The 19879-nt window shown below is 42.8% G+C and overlaps 1 protein-coding gene across 1 annotated transcript in view; it reads left to right on the forward strand.

The window, feature by feature from the left end:
- LOC110001235 (piezo-type mechanosensitive ion channel component 2) overlaps nt 1-19879 on the forward strand; it is a 59771-nt gene that overhangs the window by 31232 nt on the left and 8660 nt on the right. The window contains exons 32-48 of the mRNA XM_065948719.1: nt 782-850; nt 1319-1485; nt 1592-2172; nt 2339-2572; nt 2646-2747; nt 2816-2972; nt 3050-3232; nt 3330-3501; nt 14229-14328; nt 14410-14557; nt 14636-14723; nt 14844-14970; nt 15938-16096; nt 16977-17124; nt 17238-17426; nt 17960-18052; nt 18133-18299. Of these exons, the coding sequence (XP_065804791.1) occupies nt 782-850; nt 1319-1485; nt 1592-2172; nt 2339-2572; nt 2646-2747; nt 2816-2972; nt 3050-3232; nt 3330-3501; nt 14229-14328; nt 14410-14557; nt 14636-14723; nt 14844-14970; nt 15938-16096; nt 16977-17124; nt 17238-17426; nt 17960-18052; nt 18133-18299 (2884 nt within the window). The remainder of the gene's footprint in view (nt 1-781; nt 851-1318; nt 1486-1591; nt 2173-2338; nt 2573-2645; nt 2748-2815; nt 2973-3049; nt 3233-3329; nt 3502-14228; nt 14329-14409; nt 14558-14635; nt 14724-14843; nt 14971-15937; nt 16097-16976; nt 17125-17237; nt 17427-17959; nt 18053-18132; nt 18300-19879) is intronic.

Raw genomic sequence — 19879 nt, forward strand, 5'->3', positions numbered from 1 at the left:
CTCTTACGGTCTGGAGAGAGAGACACGAGACGGGAGAGAGGAGAGCGCAACTGAAGTTGAGAAATGAACGACTCTTTTCAGTAAGTGATTCAGTTCAGTTCGTTCACCCAGATGATTTGTTCGTTTTGAACGAATCATTCATGACCGACACATCACTAGCCAAAAGTAAGTGAAGGGTGGGTAGAAGTGGCTTTCTTAAGCAGAGCCAAGTTGTAAAGATTTCGTCGTCTATGACAGATGTGTCTTTTCCGGTTCCCATGAATGACAGAGATTTCTTTGTAGCACATGTTGCGTTTAGCAGATGACCAGAGAAAATAGGCAAAGTAGTAGTCGTGGATGGGTCCACGCTGAAGCGTCAGACACGTCCTAGTTTTCAGATCAGAGCTTGTTCTGCAGTTTCGGATTCAGACTCTTTTAAGTTTGGATTTTCGTGAAAATCCCGCCCCAGATTTTCAGCTTGCAATCAACAGAGGGTGTGACACGCGTCAACTGCCTCTCCTGTTGATGCTCAGAGAATGAAACTTAAGTCTCAGTCCAAACAAAGTCTGACAACGACCTACTATCAATATCTACTCAAAGCAAGTTTTGATTTACCCACCTAGCTGACAAAACCTTCCTAGTTTTCAGATCAGAGCTTGTTCTGACATTCAAACGTTTCTCTGTGACTACAGGAAGCAGGAGTTCAGACTTCCTGTTTTCCTTTAAGGGTCATTAAGAGAACAGAGTCATCTGCATACAGTTTTAACCTGACGCAGCTTACAATGACTCCTCCCCTCTGCAGCTGCTGGACTCATAGAGGTCACAGAGGAGAACGAGGAGGAGGAGCAAGAGGAGGAAGAGGAGGAACCAGGTAGGAGGATGCAATCAAAGGTCCTTTGTAAGTGCAGATGCTCCACTCTGTAACACATTCGAAGAATCAGTGTTTTTTTTATAGTTCCAACTGAACGAGGGCTCTTAGCCTGTTAGCCTGTTAGCCTGTTTGATTCATTTCAAATAGGTTTATTATTATTTTATTTCATAGAACTAAGTTTGTGTAAAAGGATAAGTGTTTAAACACTTCACATAAACAACAAGATAGCACACACACATTTCAAATTACACATCCAAAAGGCAGTGAAGCTTGTAAAACATAAAGAAAGAATAATGTAAAAAGTAAACAGTTTGTTCTTGAGTGTGATGGATGGAAACATACGGGCCAAATGAAATGTTGAAGTTAAGGTTTGGAACGGATTCTAAACGCTTTCACTTTTATTAAGTAAAGTCTAATAATGGTAAAACACGATGCGTTGTTTAACGTCAGGTGACCCGTGTGTTTCAGACACCGTGCTGCGTCGGTTCTCCAACACGCTGAGGTTCTGTTGGGTTCTGCTGTCGGCTCTCCTGGACTCTCTGACCACCTGGCTCAGCGGTCTGTGTCAGGAACACATTGACATCTCAGCTGTTCTCCGCATAGAGCGCTGCATGCTAATGCAGCAGGCTAAGCAGGTACAGCAGGCGGATATGATAGAACTACAACCAGGATGGAGGATGGATAAGATAGAACTACAACAAAGCTGTTTCCTGTTTCATGATGGTTTGTTTGTTTGTTCAGGGTCTCGTTCCCAGCAGAGACGCCATCCACCTCTACTACCAAGAACAGATGATACACACCTCCACAGAGTCTGGTCTGGACTCCATTACCCATGAGGCTGCAGGGGAAAACTCAGCAGGAAGAGAGGCAGAGGAAGGGGAGGGAGGAGTGAGTCCTGATACAGACAAAGAAATGAAACCAGGAGAGAATCCTGAATCTGAATCAGCATCAGGAGGAGGTCCAAAACCAGAACTAGAGTCAGGAATAGACGGTCCAGGTGAAACTACACCTGAAACCAAACCTGAACCTGAATCGGAATCAGGACCAGGACCAGGACCAGAACCAGAACCAGAACCAGAACCAGAACCAGAACCAGCACCAGAAACAAGAGCGGATGACCCAGAAAACGAAACAGCAGAGGACCCATTGTCAGGAGTTAGAGTAGAGAGGTCAGAGAGTTTAGAGGGCAACCCACCTGTTCAAGGTGAAGGTTACCCAGAATGCCTTGTGACTAACCGATGGCGACCCAAACTGTGCAGGATGGATAGAGTCAAATGTTCATGGTCCTCTTCAGAAGGAGAGACGATGAGTCGGACCCACAGGTTGGTGTTCATGAGGAACCCTAATGTACAGCTAAAGGTGTTGGCATGTTAGCATTTTAAGATAGCTACTTTGATTAGTGTTTAGTCAGTTGAAGATTATTTTAGCATTAGCTTAGCATTAGATCAGTTATATGGTATCAGTAATTGTCTCTGTCTCTTTGTACAGCACTGAAGATTCAGGTCAGCCACTTCCTGTTGACTCTCAGCGGACTCGAACCTTCATCGGTAACTCCCCCCTCTCCTCTCCAACCTCCCCCTCCTTTCTCCCCCTCCCCCCATCTTACAGTCTCAGTCTGGAACTGCAGGAGGAGGAGCATGGGAGGAGGAGTGGGGAGAGGTGTGACTTCCTGTCTGACTCTCACACTCAGGAACTGACAGCCAGTGAGCTGCTGAGGAACAGGTGAGTCCCAGGTGAGTCAAGGGGAACGATCACCTTCATCCTGCTGATGTTCAAGCTTCACTCTCTGTTTCAGGACATTCTACGCTGACCATCTGGAGGTGTCAGACCGTTTCTATGGAAACCAACACCAGCTGCTCCAGCTGGCCTACGCCCTCTACAACATCTTGGCTGCCAGGTAAGCTGACTCGTCAAAATAACGGGTGTGTGCAAGCTGCTGAGATACTGAGACGGTCCCTCCCTCAGGTCAGAAACGGTGTGTTACCTCGTCATCGTGCTGAACCACATGGTGTCCGCCAGCTGCCTGACACTTGTACTTCCTGTGCTTGTGTTCCTCTGGGCCACGCTGTCCGTCCCTCGGCCCAGTAAGACCTTCTGGATGACTGCTATCATCTACACCGAGGTGCCCACCACTGCACCGCTGTCACCTCCATCACTTCTGATCAGTCAGCAGATTGACTCCCTGTTGTCTGTCCTCAGGTCACCATCGTCATCAAGTACTTCTTCCAGTTCGGTTTCTTTCCCTTCAACCAGAAACTGGAGCTGGACCGCTCCAAACCCTTCCACCCACCCAACATCCTGGGCGTGGAGAAGAAGGAGGGCTACGTCCTGTACGACCTGCTGCAGCTGCTCACCCTCTTCTATCACCGTGCCATCCTCAAGGTAGACACACGGACATGCTCAGTTTAAAAGAAGTATACTTTCAAAAGTAACTTTGCTTCATGTTTGATCAAAACACACTTCTCCTCTACCCCCACAGTGCCACGGCCTTTGGGACCAGACTGTTTCTACAGAGCCAGACTATCTCCATCACCATGACAACCAAGCCACCTCAGGCCACAGTGCAACCTCTTTTGACCCCACCCACACTTTGCGACAGCGAGGCAGACAACAGACGCTATCTAGCTCCGCCCAGCTGCGCTCTTCTGCAGGTAGGAATTGAACACAACTTAACTACTCATACATTTAGAAAGACGTGATCTTGCCTGCCTCTTTTAAAGGCACAACACACCACAAACTCACACCTCGGTCTGTATAAAACATGGTCGTTGTCTCAGTGATGTCATCACTCCTACCCAATAAAAACAACCATGTGTAACTCAAAGATGCCACGCGCCCTAAATTCACATCACTTTAGGCCTTTATATGATGTAAACAGGTAAGTTGTATAAACCTTCAGCCTATGAGATCTGGAGACCATAACTTTTTTTGTACCAGGCTGTTGCCTGTGATGTATCATGTTGCCTTCACCAAAAGGGTTACTGCAGCACACTCACAGATGGTCAATCATTAAGTAGACTTAATCCATAGTGCACTTCAATCATAGTACACTTCAATCGTAGTGTACTTTATTCATAGTGCACTTCAATCATAGTACACTTCAATCATAGTGTACTTTATTCATAGTACACTTTATTCATAGTGCACTTTATTCATAGTGCACTTCAATCATAGTACACTTTATTCATAGTGCACTTTATTCATAGTGCACTTTAATCATAGTACACTTCAATCATAGTGTACTTCATTCATAGTACACTTTAATCATAGTACACTTCAATCATAGTGCACTTTCATAGTACACTTCAATCATAGTACACTTCAATCATAGTGCACTTTATTCATAGTGCACTTTATTCATAGTGCACTTTATTCATAGTGCACTTTATTCTTAGTGCACTTTATTCATAGTGCACTTTATTCATAGTGCACTTTATTCTTAGTGCACTTCAATCATAATACACTTTAATCATAGTGTACTTTATTCATAGTGCACTTCAATCATAGTGCACTTCAATCATAGTGTACTTTAATCATAGTGCACTTTAATCATAGTGCACTTTAATCATAGTGCACTTCAATCATAGTGCACTTCAATCATAGTGCACTTTAATCATAGTGCACTTCAGTCATAGTGTACTTCGTTCATAGTGCACTTCAATCATAGTGTACTTTATTCATAGTACACTATTAATCATAGTAACAAAGACAAAACTGTTTTTTTTTAGTGGGAGCCAAAGCTGCCAGAGAGAAACTTCAAATGCAGCTCGTGACACATTACAAACTTAATCCTCATTTGAACAAAGTCAAAAGCACATCCTTCTTTCATCTAAGAAACATTGCAAAAGTTAGACCGTTTTAATCGCAGAAAGACATTTTAATTCATGCTTTTATCACCAGTCGTATTGATTATTGCAATTCCCTTTTTTAACTGCAAGGTGTTGAGAACGCCACAGCCAGAGTCCTCACAAGAAAAAACAAATACAATCATGTAACTCCATTTTGAAAAACTGCACTGGCTCAAAGTTCTTGAATTGTTTTCAAAGCTTTCTTCAGCCTTGCTCCTCCATACATCTCTGGTCTTATTTCATCTGATGTTCCAGCCCGCTCTCTCAGGTCCTTCTCTCTCTCATATTTTATTCATTTTTTAACATAACAAACACAGAACAAGACAGCACAGACGTAGCCAAATTACTGAATAAAAAAAAAAAATATATATATATATATATATTTAATAAAATAATAATAACTTACATGGGTCGTAATAAAATATATCATATCAGATACAATCTTATCTACCTAAATTACATGTCAAAGGGAAAAACATGACTATGACATATTTTTGAAAATAAAGTGTGGGCACCCTTTCTGCAATAAGCCAACCAGATCAGTGGAAAGATAATCTATGAAGGGTTGCCAAATATTATAAAATAGGTTGTTATTTCCCTTTAATTTAGCACTGAGGTGTTCCATAGGAAGAACCTTAAATATTTCTCTGTACCACTGCATGACTGATGGAGGCTTCTCCTGAATCCACTGAAACAGAATACATCGCCTCGCTAGGAGCAGAAGTTTACCCATTAGAACGAGCTGTCCTGTTGATAGAGAGAACTGTTGCGTAGGTGAGTTCAGGAGAAACAATGCTGGCTCTAGTTTTATTGTTTTGTGAAAAATTAAGCCAAGCTCCTGGGCAACATTTTTCCAATACCTGGATATTAAGGGACATTGCCAAACACAGTGATAATAAGTTCCTATTTCTTTTTTACACTTCACACAGAGGGCGGAGATCTGAGGACTCATTTTGTTTAAAAATTGTGGTGTTCGCTGAAGTCTATGTAATATTCTGTATTGACTCTCTTTGAGTCGATTACATGTAAAGATTTTTCTAGCTGAAACAAAGGTACCTGACCATGCCTCAGTGCTAAATTCAATCTCCAAGTCCCTTTCCCATAATTCCCTAGTTCTCTCAACCCTATCACAATTAATAGGATGTAATTTGTCATAAAAAAGGGAAATTATTTTTCTGTCGTTGAGCGCATTTAAATTAAAATTGAGAAGAAAACTTTCAGTTGAACTCAACAATGGTTGATCAGTGGGGATAATGAGATCTGATTGGACAAAATGTCTAACTTGGAGAAAACCAAAGAAGTGGCTGTTTGGTATTCTGTATTTGGTCTTGAGTTGATTGAATGACATAAAATCACCATTTTGAAATAAATCAGCTACAAATCTTAGACCCTTTGAATACCAGTCATTGAAAATACTTTTCCCTATACCTGGAGAGAAGGCTTTATTTTGAGTCAGAGGTTTTAATGCTGATGAGAAACCTCTTCGGCCAATGTGTTTAGTAATATCTCTCCAGATTCTAAGCGTGCTAAACATGACAGCGTTGTTTTTAACATCTGCTGGCAGTTCGCCAGCGTCAGTTGAGAGGAGACTGAAAGGAGAGAGAGGGGAACAGCACCATGAATCTGTTAGAGGCTAGAGAAAGTTAGGAAGTGCTTGACCCCCCCTGTCTATTGGCCACTGTAAGGTCTTCATCTTTAGCCTAGATTTCTTGCCATGCCATATAAACTTTGAAAGAGATCTTTCGATATCCACAATAACTCTTCTATTGATCTTAAGTGGCAGCATTTGCATTGGGTACAACATCCTGGGAAGTACATTCATCTTAACCAAGCTTATTCTACCCATCCATGACAGAGGAAGATCAAACCATCTATTGAGGTCATTTTTAACTGCTTTCAAAGTTGGAATAAAATTTAATTTATACAATTCTTTTATGTCTGCTGATACTCTAATCCCCAGATAGGTAAAGCCTGAAATTGACCATCTGAACGGAAAATTAACAAGGGTATCCGGGACACCAAAGTCTCCGAGAGGCAAGGCCTCTGATTTGTCATAATTAATTTTGTAACCTGAAACTTGGCCAAATTGACTTATAATCGATTCCAATACCGGTATGGAGCTCTCTGGATTAGTAATAAACAACAATATATCATCAGCATAGAGCAAGATCCTGTATTCTGTGTCTCCCAATGTGACACCAGAAAAACAACGGTGGGTTCTAATGGCCTCTGCGAGAGGCTCAAGCACAAGTGCGAATAAAAGCGGCGAAAGGGGACAGCCCTGCCGTGTGCCTCTATTCAGAGGGAACATCTCAGACACTGAACCATTTACCAGAACTCTTGCAGACGGAGATCTATAAAGGAGCTTAACCCATGTAGTGAAACTAGAACCCAAACCAAACCTGTTAAGGATATCAAATAGATACTCCCACTCCACCCGATCAAGAGCTTTTTCTGCATCCAATGAAACAGCAAGAATCCTTTTTTTTGTATTTTGTGAAAATTGTATAACATTCAGTAGCCGACGGAGATTGGAGTGGGAGTACCTACCTTTTATAAACCCTGTCTGGTCTGACCCAACCAAGATGGGCAAGACCTCCTCCAGTCTTCGAGCCAGAAGCTTGGATAATATTTTGCTATCAACTCTGAGTAAGCTTATTGGTCTATAAGAAGCACAGCTATCTCAGGATTTATCTTTTTTTTAAATCAAGGAGATGTGGGCAATATTTAGAGTTGGTGGAAGTGTTCCCCTTTCAAAAGATTCTATAAACATTTTAGTTAAAGGTCCAACCACCAACCTGGACATTTTTTTATAAAATTCAGGGCCAAACCCGTCAGGACCTGGGGCTTTTCCACTTTGTAGAGATTTAATAGTATCTAGTACTTCCTGTGTTGTGATTGGTCTGCATAGATCTTTTCTGTTTGTTTCAGAGTTGGGAGATTTATTTTATCAAAAAATTAAGTAAGTATTTTGACACTCAGAAGAGTAAAGGTTTTGGTAAAATGTTTTCATTATTTTACTTGTAACTTTGGTTTCAAAATGTTGTTTCCCCTTGAAATCTTTGAGTGATGGGATTACACAAGACCCTGCCCGGCCTTTTGCAAGACTGGCAAGGAGCCTGCCAGGTTTGTTTCCAGATTCAAATAATCTATGCTTAGCAAAAAAAATAGCTGATTCTGCTTTTTGGGTTAGAAGTTGATCTAAGGCTTCTAATTTATTTAATACAGATACGGAGGAAGAGGCTTTAAAGACTCTATCCAAGGTTTTAATTTGCTGCTCAAGCTCTAACTGTTTTGCTAGTGTATTTTCCCTCTTTGCAGCTGTATAAGAAATGATGCCCCCCCTCAGGAAAGCCTTGCCTGTTTCCCATAAAGTAGATGCAGATACATCAGGTGATTCATTAGTGAAAATAAAAAGTTCCCATTGTTTTCTAAATATGTTACAAATTCAGGATCGCTGAGAAGAGATGAATTTAGGCGCCAGTGTCTAGATAGAGGGTCATAATAAGGTGGTAGGAGTTCTATAGAAGCTAATGAATGATCCGAAAGGACACATGCATCAATAGAGCAGGATTTAGTCCTGTCAAGTGTTGATCTTGAAACAAATAAATAGTCAATTATTGAGAAAGACCGATGAGGGCGAGAGAGAAAAGTAAACTCTTTCTCTCGAGGATTATTGATTCTCCATGCATCAGATAAGCTTAGATCTAGACATAGATCCTTTGTGGCTTTTGCCATCCTGGATAGAGGTAAAGTTTTAGATGGACGGTGGTCCATTTCTGGAACCAATCCACAATTGAAATCTCCTCCTAATATAACAAAAGGGGGGCAAATAGAAGATATATCAGCCAGTAACTTTGAATAAAATGAGCTGTCAAAAGTATTGGGGGCATAAGCACTTCCCATGAGAACATGTTCTCCATATAAAAACCCAGTAATTACAACATACCTTCCTTCTGTATCGTGAATAACTTCTTCAAGTTTAAAACTCATATTTTTGTGGATGAGAATTGCCACCCCTCTACTTTTTGAGTTGAATGAGGAATAAAAGATTTGGCCGACCCAATCACGTTTTAACTTCAGGTGTTCAAGGTCTGTAGGGTGGGTCTCTTGTAATAGTGCCACTTGTACCTTGTCTTTTTTGAGCATAGAAAGAATTTTACGTCTCTTTGACCCATTGATCCCTTTGACATTTAATGTGATAATTTTAATGTTACTCATTATGTAGCGTGTTTATCTGACAAGAAAAAATAGAATAAGACAATTTAACCTGATATATAACCCACTGTATGTAAAAAAAGATCGATTCAGTATCATTTGACATAGAAACTGTGCTGACATAAACATATCCATCACCTAAAGATGGAAGAACCAGAACCTTCTCCATGCTCAGAGCACCATGCAAATATAAAGCCGGCATAAGAGCATGAAGTGTATAAAGTAACAAAACAGAACAAAAACCAAAAGCTGGGGCACGCTGGTGGTGCAATGGTTAGGGCGCGTCCCATGTGTTGAGACTCTCGTCTCGAGCGGTAGGCCCGGGTTCGCTTCCACCCGTGGCCTCTTTCCACATGTCATTCCCCTCTCTCTCTCTCTGGTTTCAGACTCTATCCACTGTCCTCTCTCTCTCTCTGGTTTCAGACTCTATCCACTGTCCTCTCTCTCTCTGGTTTCTGACTCTATCCACTGTCCTCTCTCTCTCTCTCTGGTTTCAGACTCTATCCACTGTCCTCTCTCTCTCTGGTTTCAGACTCTATCCACTGTCCTCTCTCTCTCTGGTTTCTGACTCTATCCACTGTCCTCTCTCTCTCCCTGGTTTCAGACTCTATCCACTGTTCTCTCTCTCTCTCTGGTTTCTGACTCTATCCACTGTCCTCTCTCTCTCTGGTTTCAGACTCCATCCACTGTCCTCTCTCTCTCTCTGGTTTCAGACTCTATCCACTGTCCTCTCTCTCTCTCTGGTTTCTGACTCTATCCACTGTCCTCTCTCTCTCTCTGGTTTCTGACTCTATCCACTGTCCTCTCTCTCTCTGGTTTCTGACTCTATCCACTGTCCTCTCTCTCTCTCTCTGGTTTCAGACTCTATCCACTGTCCTCTCTCTCTCTCTGGTTTCAGACTCTATCCACTGTCCTCTCTCTCCCTGGTTTCAGACTCTATCCACTGTCCTCTCTCTCTCTGGTTTCAGACTCTATCCACTGTCCTCTCTCTCTCTGGTTTCAGACTCTATCCACTGTCCTCTCTCTCTCTCTGGTTTCAGACTCTATCCACTGTCCTCTCTCTCTCTCTGGTTTCTGACTCTATCCACTGTCCTCTCTCTCTCTGGTTTCTGACTCTATCCACTGTCCTCTCTCTCTCTGGTTTCAGACTCTATCCACTGTCCTCTCTCTCTCTCTCTGGTTTCTGACTCTATCCACTGTCCTCTCTCTCTCTCTGGTTTCTGACTCTATCCACTGTCCTCTCTCTCTCTGGTTTCTGACTCTATCCACTGTCCTCTCTCTCTCTCTCTGGTTTCTGACTCTATCCACTGTCCTCTCTCTCTCTCTCTGGTTTCAGACTCTATCCACTGTCCTCTCTCTCTCTGGTTTCAGACTCTATCCACTGTCCTCTCTCTCTCTCTCTGGTTTCAGACTCTATCCACTGTCCTCTCTCTCTCTGGTTTCAGACTCTATCCACTGTCCTCTCTCTCTCTGGTTTCTGACTCTATCCACTGTCCTCTCTCTCTCTGGTTTCTGACTCTATCCACTGTCCTCTCTCTCCCTGGTTTCAGACTCTATCCACTGTCCTCTCTCTCTCTGGTTTCAGACTCTATCCACTGTCCTCTCTCTCTCCCTGATTTCAGACTCTATCCACTGTCCTCTCTCTCTCTGGTTTCTGACTCTATCCACTGTCCTCTCTCTCCCTGGTTTCAGACTCTATCCACTGTCCTCTCTCTCTCTCTGGTTTCAGACTCTATCCACTGTCCTCTCTCTCTCTGGTTTCTGACTCTATCCACTGTCCTCTCTCTCTCTGGTTTCAGACTCTATCCACTGTCCTCTCTCTCTCCCTGATTTCAGACTCTATCCACTGTCCTCTCTCTCTCTGGTTTCTGACTCTATCCACTGTCCTCTCTCTCCCTGGTTTCAGACTCTATCCACTGTCCTCTCTCTCTCCCTGGTTTCAGACTCTATCCACTGTCCTCTCTCTCCCTGGTTTCAGACTCTATCCACTGTCCTCTCTCTCTCTCTGGTTTCTGACTCTATCCACTGTCCTCTCTCTCTCTGGTTTCTGACTCTATCCACTGTCCTCTCTCTCTCTCTGGTTTCAGACTCTATCCACTGTCCTCTCTCTCTCTGGTTTCAGACTCTATCCACTGTCCTCTCTCTCTCTGGTTTCTGACTCTATCCACTGTCCTCTCTCTCTCCCTGATTTCAGACTCTATCCACTGTCCTCTCTCTCTCTGGTTTCTGACTCTATCCACTGTCCTCTCTCTCCCTGGTTTCAGACTCTATCCACTGTCCTCTCTCTCTCTCTGGTTTCAGACTCTATCCACTGTCTTCTCTCTCCCTGGTTTCAGACTCTATCCACTGTCCTCTCTCTCTCTGGTTTCAGACTCTATCCACTGTCCTCTCTCTGCATTAAAGGCACGAAAAAGCCCAAAATAAATCTTTAAAAAAAAAAAAAAAAAAGCTACCAGATGGGTAGTACTACTCTAGGAGCACATTCTGCCAGAAGGAGTCATCACCTCTGGAGGGGAGAAAGCAAAACAAAATAAAAATCCCTCCATATCCACTCCCGTCCCCACAACATAAAGTTATTACATGCCTCTTATATTTGGCATTTAATTACCATAAAGCTTTTATGGCCATAATATTTGAGAAAGAACAAGAGAAAGAAGAGGGCCCCTTGATTGTTATCAATATTTTAGCCAGACAAAAGAGAGACTGCTTCACACCAAGAGACACACTTGGGAAAAACAAAATATAGTTTAGCCATGTCAGCATTTAGATTATTGCAGTCTTATATTTAGGACCTGTTTCAGAATGAAGTTACTGCTGTAATAAAAGAAAGGAAATTAATCATGTCCATGTTAGGGTAACCCTAACCCAGATCAAGCTAGAAGAGAGCTATGGTTAACAAGTGACTACTGACCAGATTTATTCCAGTGTGTTGATAAAGTTATCTACATCTCTCAGTGTTTCAAACTTGCTCTGCGCCATTCTAGTTCACTGTCAGTGTAGCCGGGAAGCGCATGTTAAACCGCATGCCCTTGTGGATTAGGGCTCGAACCACAGAAGATAAATCCTGGTGTATAAAGATCCGCTGTCCTTCGTATTCCAGGTTAGACGTTGCGCTCACTGCTGCCATTATCCTCGGTTTATCCCTGGAGTTGTGCAGACGGATGATCACCGGGCGAGGGCGTGCGCCCCGCAGCCCCGAGCTCCGGTGTGTCCGGCCAATTTTAATACAGGTCTTGGTACCGGGGCTCGCTTCTAGATTGAGAATGGTGGTGTTGGGGTTGTATCAAGTCAACTTTGGTTATATTCTTTAATAATTATACTTAATTATTAATAATATAAATAAAATATCATTAAACTATGTTTAATCTCGTTTTGGGGCACCAACCTGTAATCAGGTAAATATAACCAAAATATCACTCAAATCAGTCTCAAATTAGTTCTTTAATTACTAATATTATTAATAATGAATAACTATATTTAATGAAGGCGTGAAATCCGTACACAAAGCCTTCGCACCCAGCTTATATCACAATGTAAATACACCAGTAACCACAAACAACTGCTCTCTTAAATTATAACAGAATTTATTTAAACAAAGAACATCAATCCAAAATCAATGAACTTAATCAAACAAATAACTATTATAAACTAACCTAAGCAACAAACATTATCAAGCAAAGACTTGTGGAAGGGGTGTGTGTGTGTGTGTGTGTGTGTGTGTGTGTGTGTGTGTGTGTGTGTGTGTGTGTGTGTGTGTGTGTGTGTGTGTGTGTGTGTGTGTGTGTGTGTGTGTGTGTGTGTGTGTGTGTGTGTGTGTGTGTGTGTGTGTGTGTGTGTGTGTGTGTGTGTGTGTGTGTGTGTGTGTGTGTGTGTGTGTGTGTGTGTGTGTGTGTGTGTGTGTGTGTGTGTGTGTGTGTGTGTGTGTGTGTGTGTGTGTGTGTGTGTGTGTGTGTTCGTAGAAGGGGAAATAAAAGAGAAATGCGTGCCTGAAGAGGCCGGATCACAGTCCGACTCCCGCGCCACAACTCGGAGTAATTCCCTTCATTCACAGAAACAAACCAATAGCCGAATTCAGGTTAATACGGCTTACACTGGCCTTTCTGATCAGAGGAGTAATACCCGGTTATAACGCTGTTACGCTAAACACATATAGGACGCAGCGGTCCGAAACAACAACAAGAGTTTTAAACAGTTAAAACTCAGGACGTAGGTCCAACAAAGATAAAAATTACAGTTTCTGCTTCGATCAACAATTGTTGAAACACTTTTACAGAGGTGCAGGCCCAAGTCCATTGTTTGACTGTCCTAAACCTGCATGGCCCAACAGTGGGCAGCCAAGATGCGTGCCCTCTTACAAATTGAGTATGCGGATATTATCCCGCCTGCTCCGGTTTTCCATGTCATGTATGCCATCAGCCATCACCTTCACTTTCTTCTCTGCATCGGCGAGTCTTGCCTCCAGACCGGCCACCGTGTCCTCCACATCCGATACTCTCTGTTCAGCCGCGGTAATGCGTTTGGACTGGCTTTCCAGGGTCGTGGAAATTTTTCTCAGAGAACTTAGAACGTTTTTTTTCCATAACATCGCTAAAGTTCTGAGTTACCTCGTGAATTAAAGCTGTGGCGTCCATTGTTGGCAGGGTTTTGCTACCTTCATGCTCGTTTGGCTAGCAGTTGTAGCAGCTGTTGACTTGCGTGGTTGAATTTTCGTCTGTTTTGACATCTCGTCACTTAAGAGGGTACCTTTCTTCCCGTTACAAGTTGTTACAACACTGTGTTGATGTAATGAGCTAAACTGGTTACATTAGACCGTCTCAAATATAATTAAAATAGAGTGGGAGCGGGAGCTCGGTGAAAACACGTCCTCTAGCCAGCCATCGTCACGGGACCCAGGTCCTTCTCTTTTAAAGGTCCCTCATGGGACCACCACGAGCTCTGGGTGTTTTTAAACTAAAGACCTGCCTTTCATCTGGCTTTTAATTAGGAGGGATTTTACTGCTTTGACTTTTTCCTTTGTCATTGTTTTTACATTTCTTTTATCTCTTCTTTTTATTTTGTTTTATTTCATGAAAACACAAAGAATGTCAATTCTAAGGATTTGACATTCTTTGTGTTTTCATCCTGCTCTTTTGTGAAGCACTTTGGGTTTATGTATGAAAGGTGCTGTACAAATAAAGCTGAGTCCAGGTGGGTCCAGGTGAGTCCAGGTGAGTCCAGGTGAGTCCAGGTGAGTGGTGCAGCAGCAGACAGAAGTCAGAGGACAGACCAGACTGATGAATGAGCTTCTGTTTTTCTTCTTTGTGTCTTTGTAGGCAGTGTTAGCTCCAGAGCCCAGCAGCTCAGCAGGGTCCATCTGCTGCTGGAGAAAGTCCAAGAAGTTTTTATAAGATCCAAAAACACCTGTGTTAGCAGGTAAGGTAACACCTGAGCTAACCATCGTCCAGTGTCAAACAGCTTTTTATGGATAATGCTCTCTCTCTCACTCTCTGTCAGGTGTTTGTCTCTCTATCGTCCTGTTCTTCAGTTCTTTAGAGCTCTCGTCCAACCAGAATACAGCGCTGTAACTGATGTCTACGTCCTCATGTTCCTGGCTGACACCGTCGACTTCATCATCATCGTCTTTGGCTTCTGGGCTTTCGGGGTAAAACATCGTTCACAGTCTGTTCATCACATTCTGTTGAACTCCCCTCTACTCACTCTGTTCAACTCCATTTCCCAGAAACACTCTGCAGCTGCTGACATCACTTCCTCCCTCTCAGAGGACCAGGTCCCTGAAGCTTTCCTGGTGATGGTTCTGATCCAGTTTGGTGAGTTTACCTATCTATCTGTCTGTCTGTCTGCCTGTCTGCCTGTCTGCCTGTTTGCCTGTCTCACTGTCCACCTGCCTGTCTGTCTGCCTGTCTCACTGTCCACCTGTCTGTCTACAGGTACCATGGTGATAGACAGGGCTCTGTATTTGAGGAAGACAGTTTTGGGGAAGTTGGTCTTTCAGGTGATTTTGGTTTTTGGGATTCACTTCTGGATGTTTTTCATCCTGCCAACGGTCACTGAGAGGTAACTCACCTTTACCTGTCTGTCTCTCTCCTACCCGTCTGTCTCACTGTTACCTTTTATTCTAACCTTTACCTGTCTGTCTGACCTTTACCTGTCTGTCTCTCTCTTACCCATCTGTCTCACTGTTACCTTTTATTCTAACCTTTACCTGTCTGTCTCTCCTACCCGTCTGTCTCACTGTTACCTTTTATTCTAACCTTTACCTGTCTGTCTGACCTTTACCTGTCTGTCTCTCTCTTACCCATCTGTCTCACTGTTACCTTTTATTCTAACCTTTACCTGTCTGTCTCTCTCCTACCCGTCTGTCTCACTGTTACCTTTTATTCTAACCTTTACCTGTCTGTCTGACAATTACCTGTCTCTCTCCTACCCGTCTGTCTCACTGTTACCTTTTATTCTAACCTTTACCTGTCTGTCTGACCTTTACCTGTCTGTCTCTCTCCTACCCGTCTGTCTCAATGTTACCTTTTATTCTAACCTTTACCTGTCTGTCTCACCTTTACCTGTCTGTCTCACTTTTACCTGTGTGCCTCACCTTTACCTGTCTGTCTCACCTATAGCTGTCTGTCTCACCTATACCTGACTCCCTCTCTCTAACCTGTCTGTCTCTCTGCCTGTCTCTCTCTTTCTAACCTGTCTTTCCTCTGTCTTAACTGTCTCTCTCTCTCTCTCTCTCTCTCTCTCTCTCTCTCTCTAACCTGCCTGTCTGTCCTCTGTCTTACCTGTCTGTCTCTCTGCCTGTCTCGCTCTCTCTAACCTGTCAGTCTCTCTAACGTGTCTGTCTCTCTCTCTCTCTAACCTGTCTGTCTCTCTGCCTGTCTCTCTCTCTCTAACCTGCCTGTCTGTCCTCTGTCTTACCTGTCTGTCTCTCTGCCTGTCTCGCTCTCTCTAACCTGTCAGTCTCTCTAACGTGTCTGTCTCTCTCTCTCTCTAACCTGTCTGTCTCTCTGCCTGTCTCTCTCTCCAGGCGTTTCAGTCAGAACCTGGTGGCTCAGCTCTGGTACTTTGTGAAGTGTGTGTACTTCGGTCTGTCGGCCTATCAGATTCGATCGGGTTACCCCACACGAGTTCTGGGAAACTTCCTGACGAAGAGCTACAACTACCTGAACCTCTTCCTGTTCCAAGGGTGAGACTCCGCCAACTCAGGATTGTTAGCCTAGCTTAGCATTAAACACAGAAGTGCTTTGAGTGACAGAGCAAAGACAGGAAGTCAGGACGGCAACAGAATAAAGAAAGATGAGTAAAACATGAAGAAAGGATGAAGAGATTACAAGTCATTCAATGATTAAAGGAAAGAAAAGTCTGTGAAGTGGTTTAAAAGAAGTCACTGAATCTGCTCTTCTGAGCTCCAATTGGCTATACCAAAGTGGGCGGGGCCGACAGCATTACGCCTGTTGTAGACATTCAAAGTTGATCAGTTATGAAATGAAGGATCAATACCCTGCCTCTTTATTTGAATAAAATGAAAACAATGATAACTTTAACTAAAATGAATAAAGAAGCACATGGACAGATCTAATGAGTCAATAAGAAACAGAAAGGCTGGGTTATAAGATAAATGATAAGAGGTTCATAATCGAAGCTCGGCTATCCTACTTCAACTTTGACCCCAGCAGCAGCATCACGTTTGAGATTCATGTGACACCAGCTGTCAAGTCGGGATGATTCTCAGCTCGTAGAAGAGTCTCAGAGTGTATCTTTAGATCTGTGGTTTAAAGGTACAGGTACAGATGAGTTCAAACTGCTTCCTTTCTTTGGTGGGGTACATATTCCTCTTAACACTTTTTACATATTCTGGACGGAAGTTGTTCACTAATGCTGAGATATTATTTGGTTGATCTAAGGCACCGTATAAACCCATCCTGCCATGACCTTTGCACCCTGATGAAGGCTCTGCCACACTTCTTTAACTTGACCTTTAACCATGAACTCATAAAGGCTCTTTCATAACACATCAACTGTCTTACCACCTGTCTGTCTTTACCTGTCTGTGATTCTGTCTGAAGGTTCCGTCTGGTTCCCTTCCTGACGGAGTTGAGGGCGGTGATGGATTGGGTGTGGACGGACACCACCCTGTCTCTGTCCTCCTGGATCTGTGTGGAGGACGTCTACGCCCATTGCTTCGTCTTAAAGTGCTGGAGGGAGTCCGAGAAAGTGTGTGTGTGTGCGTGTGCGCGTGTGTGCGTGCGTGCGTGTGCGCGTGTGTGTCTGTGTGCGTGCGCGCGTGTGCGTGCGTGTAATGTAGTGTGTATTGTGTGTGTACGCAGAGGTACCCTCAGCCCCGCGGGCAGAAGAAGAAGCGGGTGGTGAAGTACGGGATGGGCGGGCTCATCGTTCTGCTGCTCATCTGTATCGTCTGGTTCCCGCTGCTCTTCATGTCGCTCGTCAAATCTGTCGCTGGAGTCGTCAACCGACCGCTCGATGTCTCTCTGACCATCACACTGGGAGGCTTCCAGGTAAACTTACCTGTTCTGACTCACCTGTACTGACTCACCTGTTCAGACTCACCTGTTCAGACTCACCTGTTCAGACTCACCTGTTTAGACTCACCTGTTCAGACTCCCCTGTACTGACTCACCTGTTCAGACTCACCTGTTCAGACTCACCTGTTCTGACTCACCTGTTCAGACTCACCTGTTCTGACTCACCTGTTCTGACTCACCTGTTCTGACTCACCTGTTCAGACTCACCTGTTCACTCACCTGTTTAGACTCACCTGTTCAGACTCCCCTGTACTGACTCACCTGTTCAGACTCACCTGTTCTGATTCACCTGTTCTGACTCATCTGTTCAGACTCACCTGTTCTGACTCACCTGTACTGACTCACCTGTTCAGACTCACCTGTTCAGAGTCACCTGTACTGACTCACCTGTTCAGACTCACCTTTTCTGACTCACCTGTTCAGACCAGCTGTAGCTGTAGATTACTGTAGCAGTGTTCGCAGTAATGCTAGTAGTACTAGAGCTGAGCAGCTGTTGTTGTCGACAGCCTATCTTCACGATGAGCGCTCAACAGAATCAGCTCCGGGATCTGACTGAGGAAGACTTCAGCTCCTTCACCGCCTCCTACAGCTACACACCTGTAAGCAGTAACACTACACATACTCATTGTAGTACAGCTTGTAGTTGTATAGCATTTTATCATTAGGCTGGCTTTCCCAGAGTGCCTTGCAGTTCCTGGAAGCATATGGTCCTGAGGACGTGACAGTGGCAGAGCTGCAGGGCAGCAGTAACTCTCTGTGGACCATCAGTCCACCCAGCAGGCAGTACCTGAGCCAAGTGCTGCACCTGGACCACTTCCCCCTGACCCTATCCTGGACTGTTCAGAGGTCAGCTTTATCTCACCGATCAGACATCATCAATGAATACTAATCAATACTTCTGTTAGTCATTAATAAATACTGATCAATACTTCTGTTAGTCATTAATAAATACTGATCAATACTTTTGTTAGTCATTAATAAATACTGATCAATACCTTTGTTAGTCATTAATAAATACTGATCAATACTTTTGCTAGTAATTAATAAATACTGATCAATACTTTTGTTAATCATTAATAAATACTGACCAATACTTCTATTAGTCATTAATAAATACTGATCAATACTTCTATTAGTCATTAATAAATACTGATTAATACTTATATTAGTCATTCTGTTGTTGTTGTTGCTGTGTTTGTTGTTGTTGTTGTGGTGGTAGAAGAAGTTGTTGTGGTAGTTGTTGTAGTTGTTGTGGTAGTGGTTGTTGTTGTGGTGGTAGAAGAAGTTGTTGTTGTTGTTGAAGTTGTTGTTGTAGTAGAAGAAGTTTTTGTTATAGTTGTTGTCGTAGTAGTTGAAGTTGTAGTAGTTGTTGTAGATGTTGTGGCAGTTGTTGTAGTTGTTGTAATCGCAGTTGTAGGTGTTGTGGTAGTTGTTGTAGTTGTCATGTTTGTTGTAGTTGTGGTTGTTGTTGTTGTTGTTGTTGTAGTAGTTTGTAGTTTTTAAAGTGGTTGTTGTAGCATTAGTTGTTGTAGTAGTTTGTAGTTTTTAAAGTGGTTGTTGTAGTAGTTTTTAAAGTGGTTGTTGTAGTTGTTGTAGTTGTTGTGGTTGTTGTTGTTGTTGTAGTGATAGTTGTTGTAGTTTTTGTTGTAGTAGTTTGTAGTTGTTAAAGTGGTTGTAGTAGTAGTAGGTGTTGTAGTTGTTGTAGTTGTGGTAGTTGTTGTTGTAGTAATAGTTGTTGTGGTAGTTGTTGTTGTTGTTGTAGTAGTAGTTTGTAGTTGTTAAAGTGGTTGTTGTGGTTGTTTGTAGTTGTTGTTGTTGTAGTAGTTTGTAGTTGTTAAAGTGGTTGTTGTTGTAATAGTTGTTGTTGTTGTAGTATTTGTAGTTGTTAAAGTGGTTGTTGTAGTAATAGTTGTGGTTGTTTGTAGTTGTTGTTGTTTTAGTAGTTTGTACTTTTTAAAGTGGTTGTTGTAGCTGTAGTTGTTGTTTTTGTTGTAGTAGTTTGTAGTTGTTAAAGTGGTTGTGGTAGTTGTTGTTGTTGTTGTAGTAATAGTTGTTGTGGTTGTGGTAGTTGTTGTTGTTGTAGTAGTTGTTGTTGTGGTTGTTTGTTGTTGTTGTTGTTGTAGTAGTTTGTAGTTGTTAAAGTGGTTGTGGTAGTTGTTGTTGTTGTTGTAGTAATAGTTGTTGTGGTTGTTTGTAGTTGTTGTTGTAGTAGTTTGTAGTTGTTAAAGTGGTTGTTGTACTAGTAGTTGTTGTGGTTGTTTGTAGTAGTTTGTAGTTGTTAAAGTTGTTGTTTGTAGTTGTTGTTGTAGTAGTTTGTAGTTGTTAAAGTGGTTGTTGTTGTAATAGTTGTTGTTGTTGTTGTAGTATTTGTAGTTGTTAAAGTGGTTGTTGTAGTAATAGTTGTTGTGGTTGTTTGTAGTTGTTGT

Source organism: Labrus bergylta, chromosome 20 (genome assembly GCF_963930695.1).
Source record: "Labrus bergylta chromosome 20, fLabBer1.1, whole genome shotgun sequence".
NCBI classification, from domain to species: domain Eukaryota; kingdom Metazoa; phylum Chordata; class Actinopteri; order Labriformes; family Labridae; genus Labrus; species Labrus bergylta.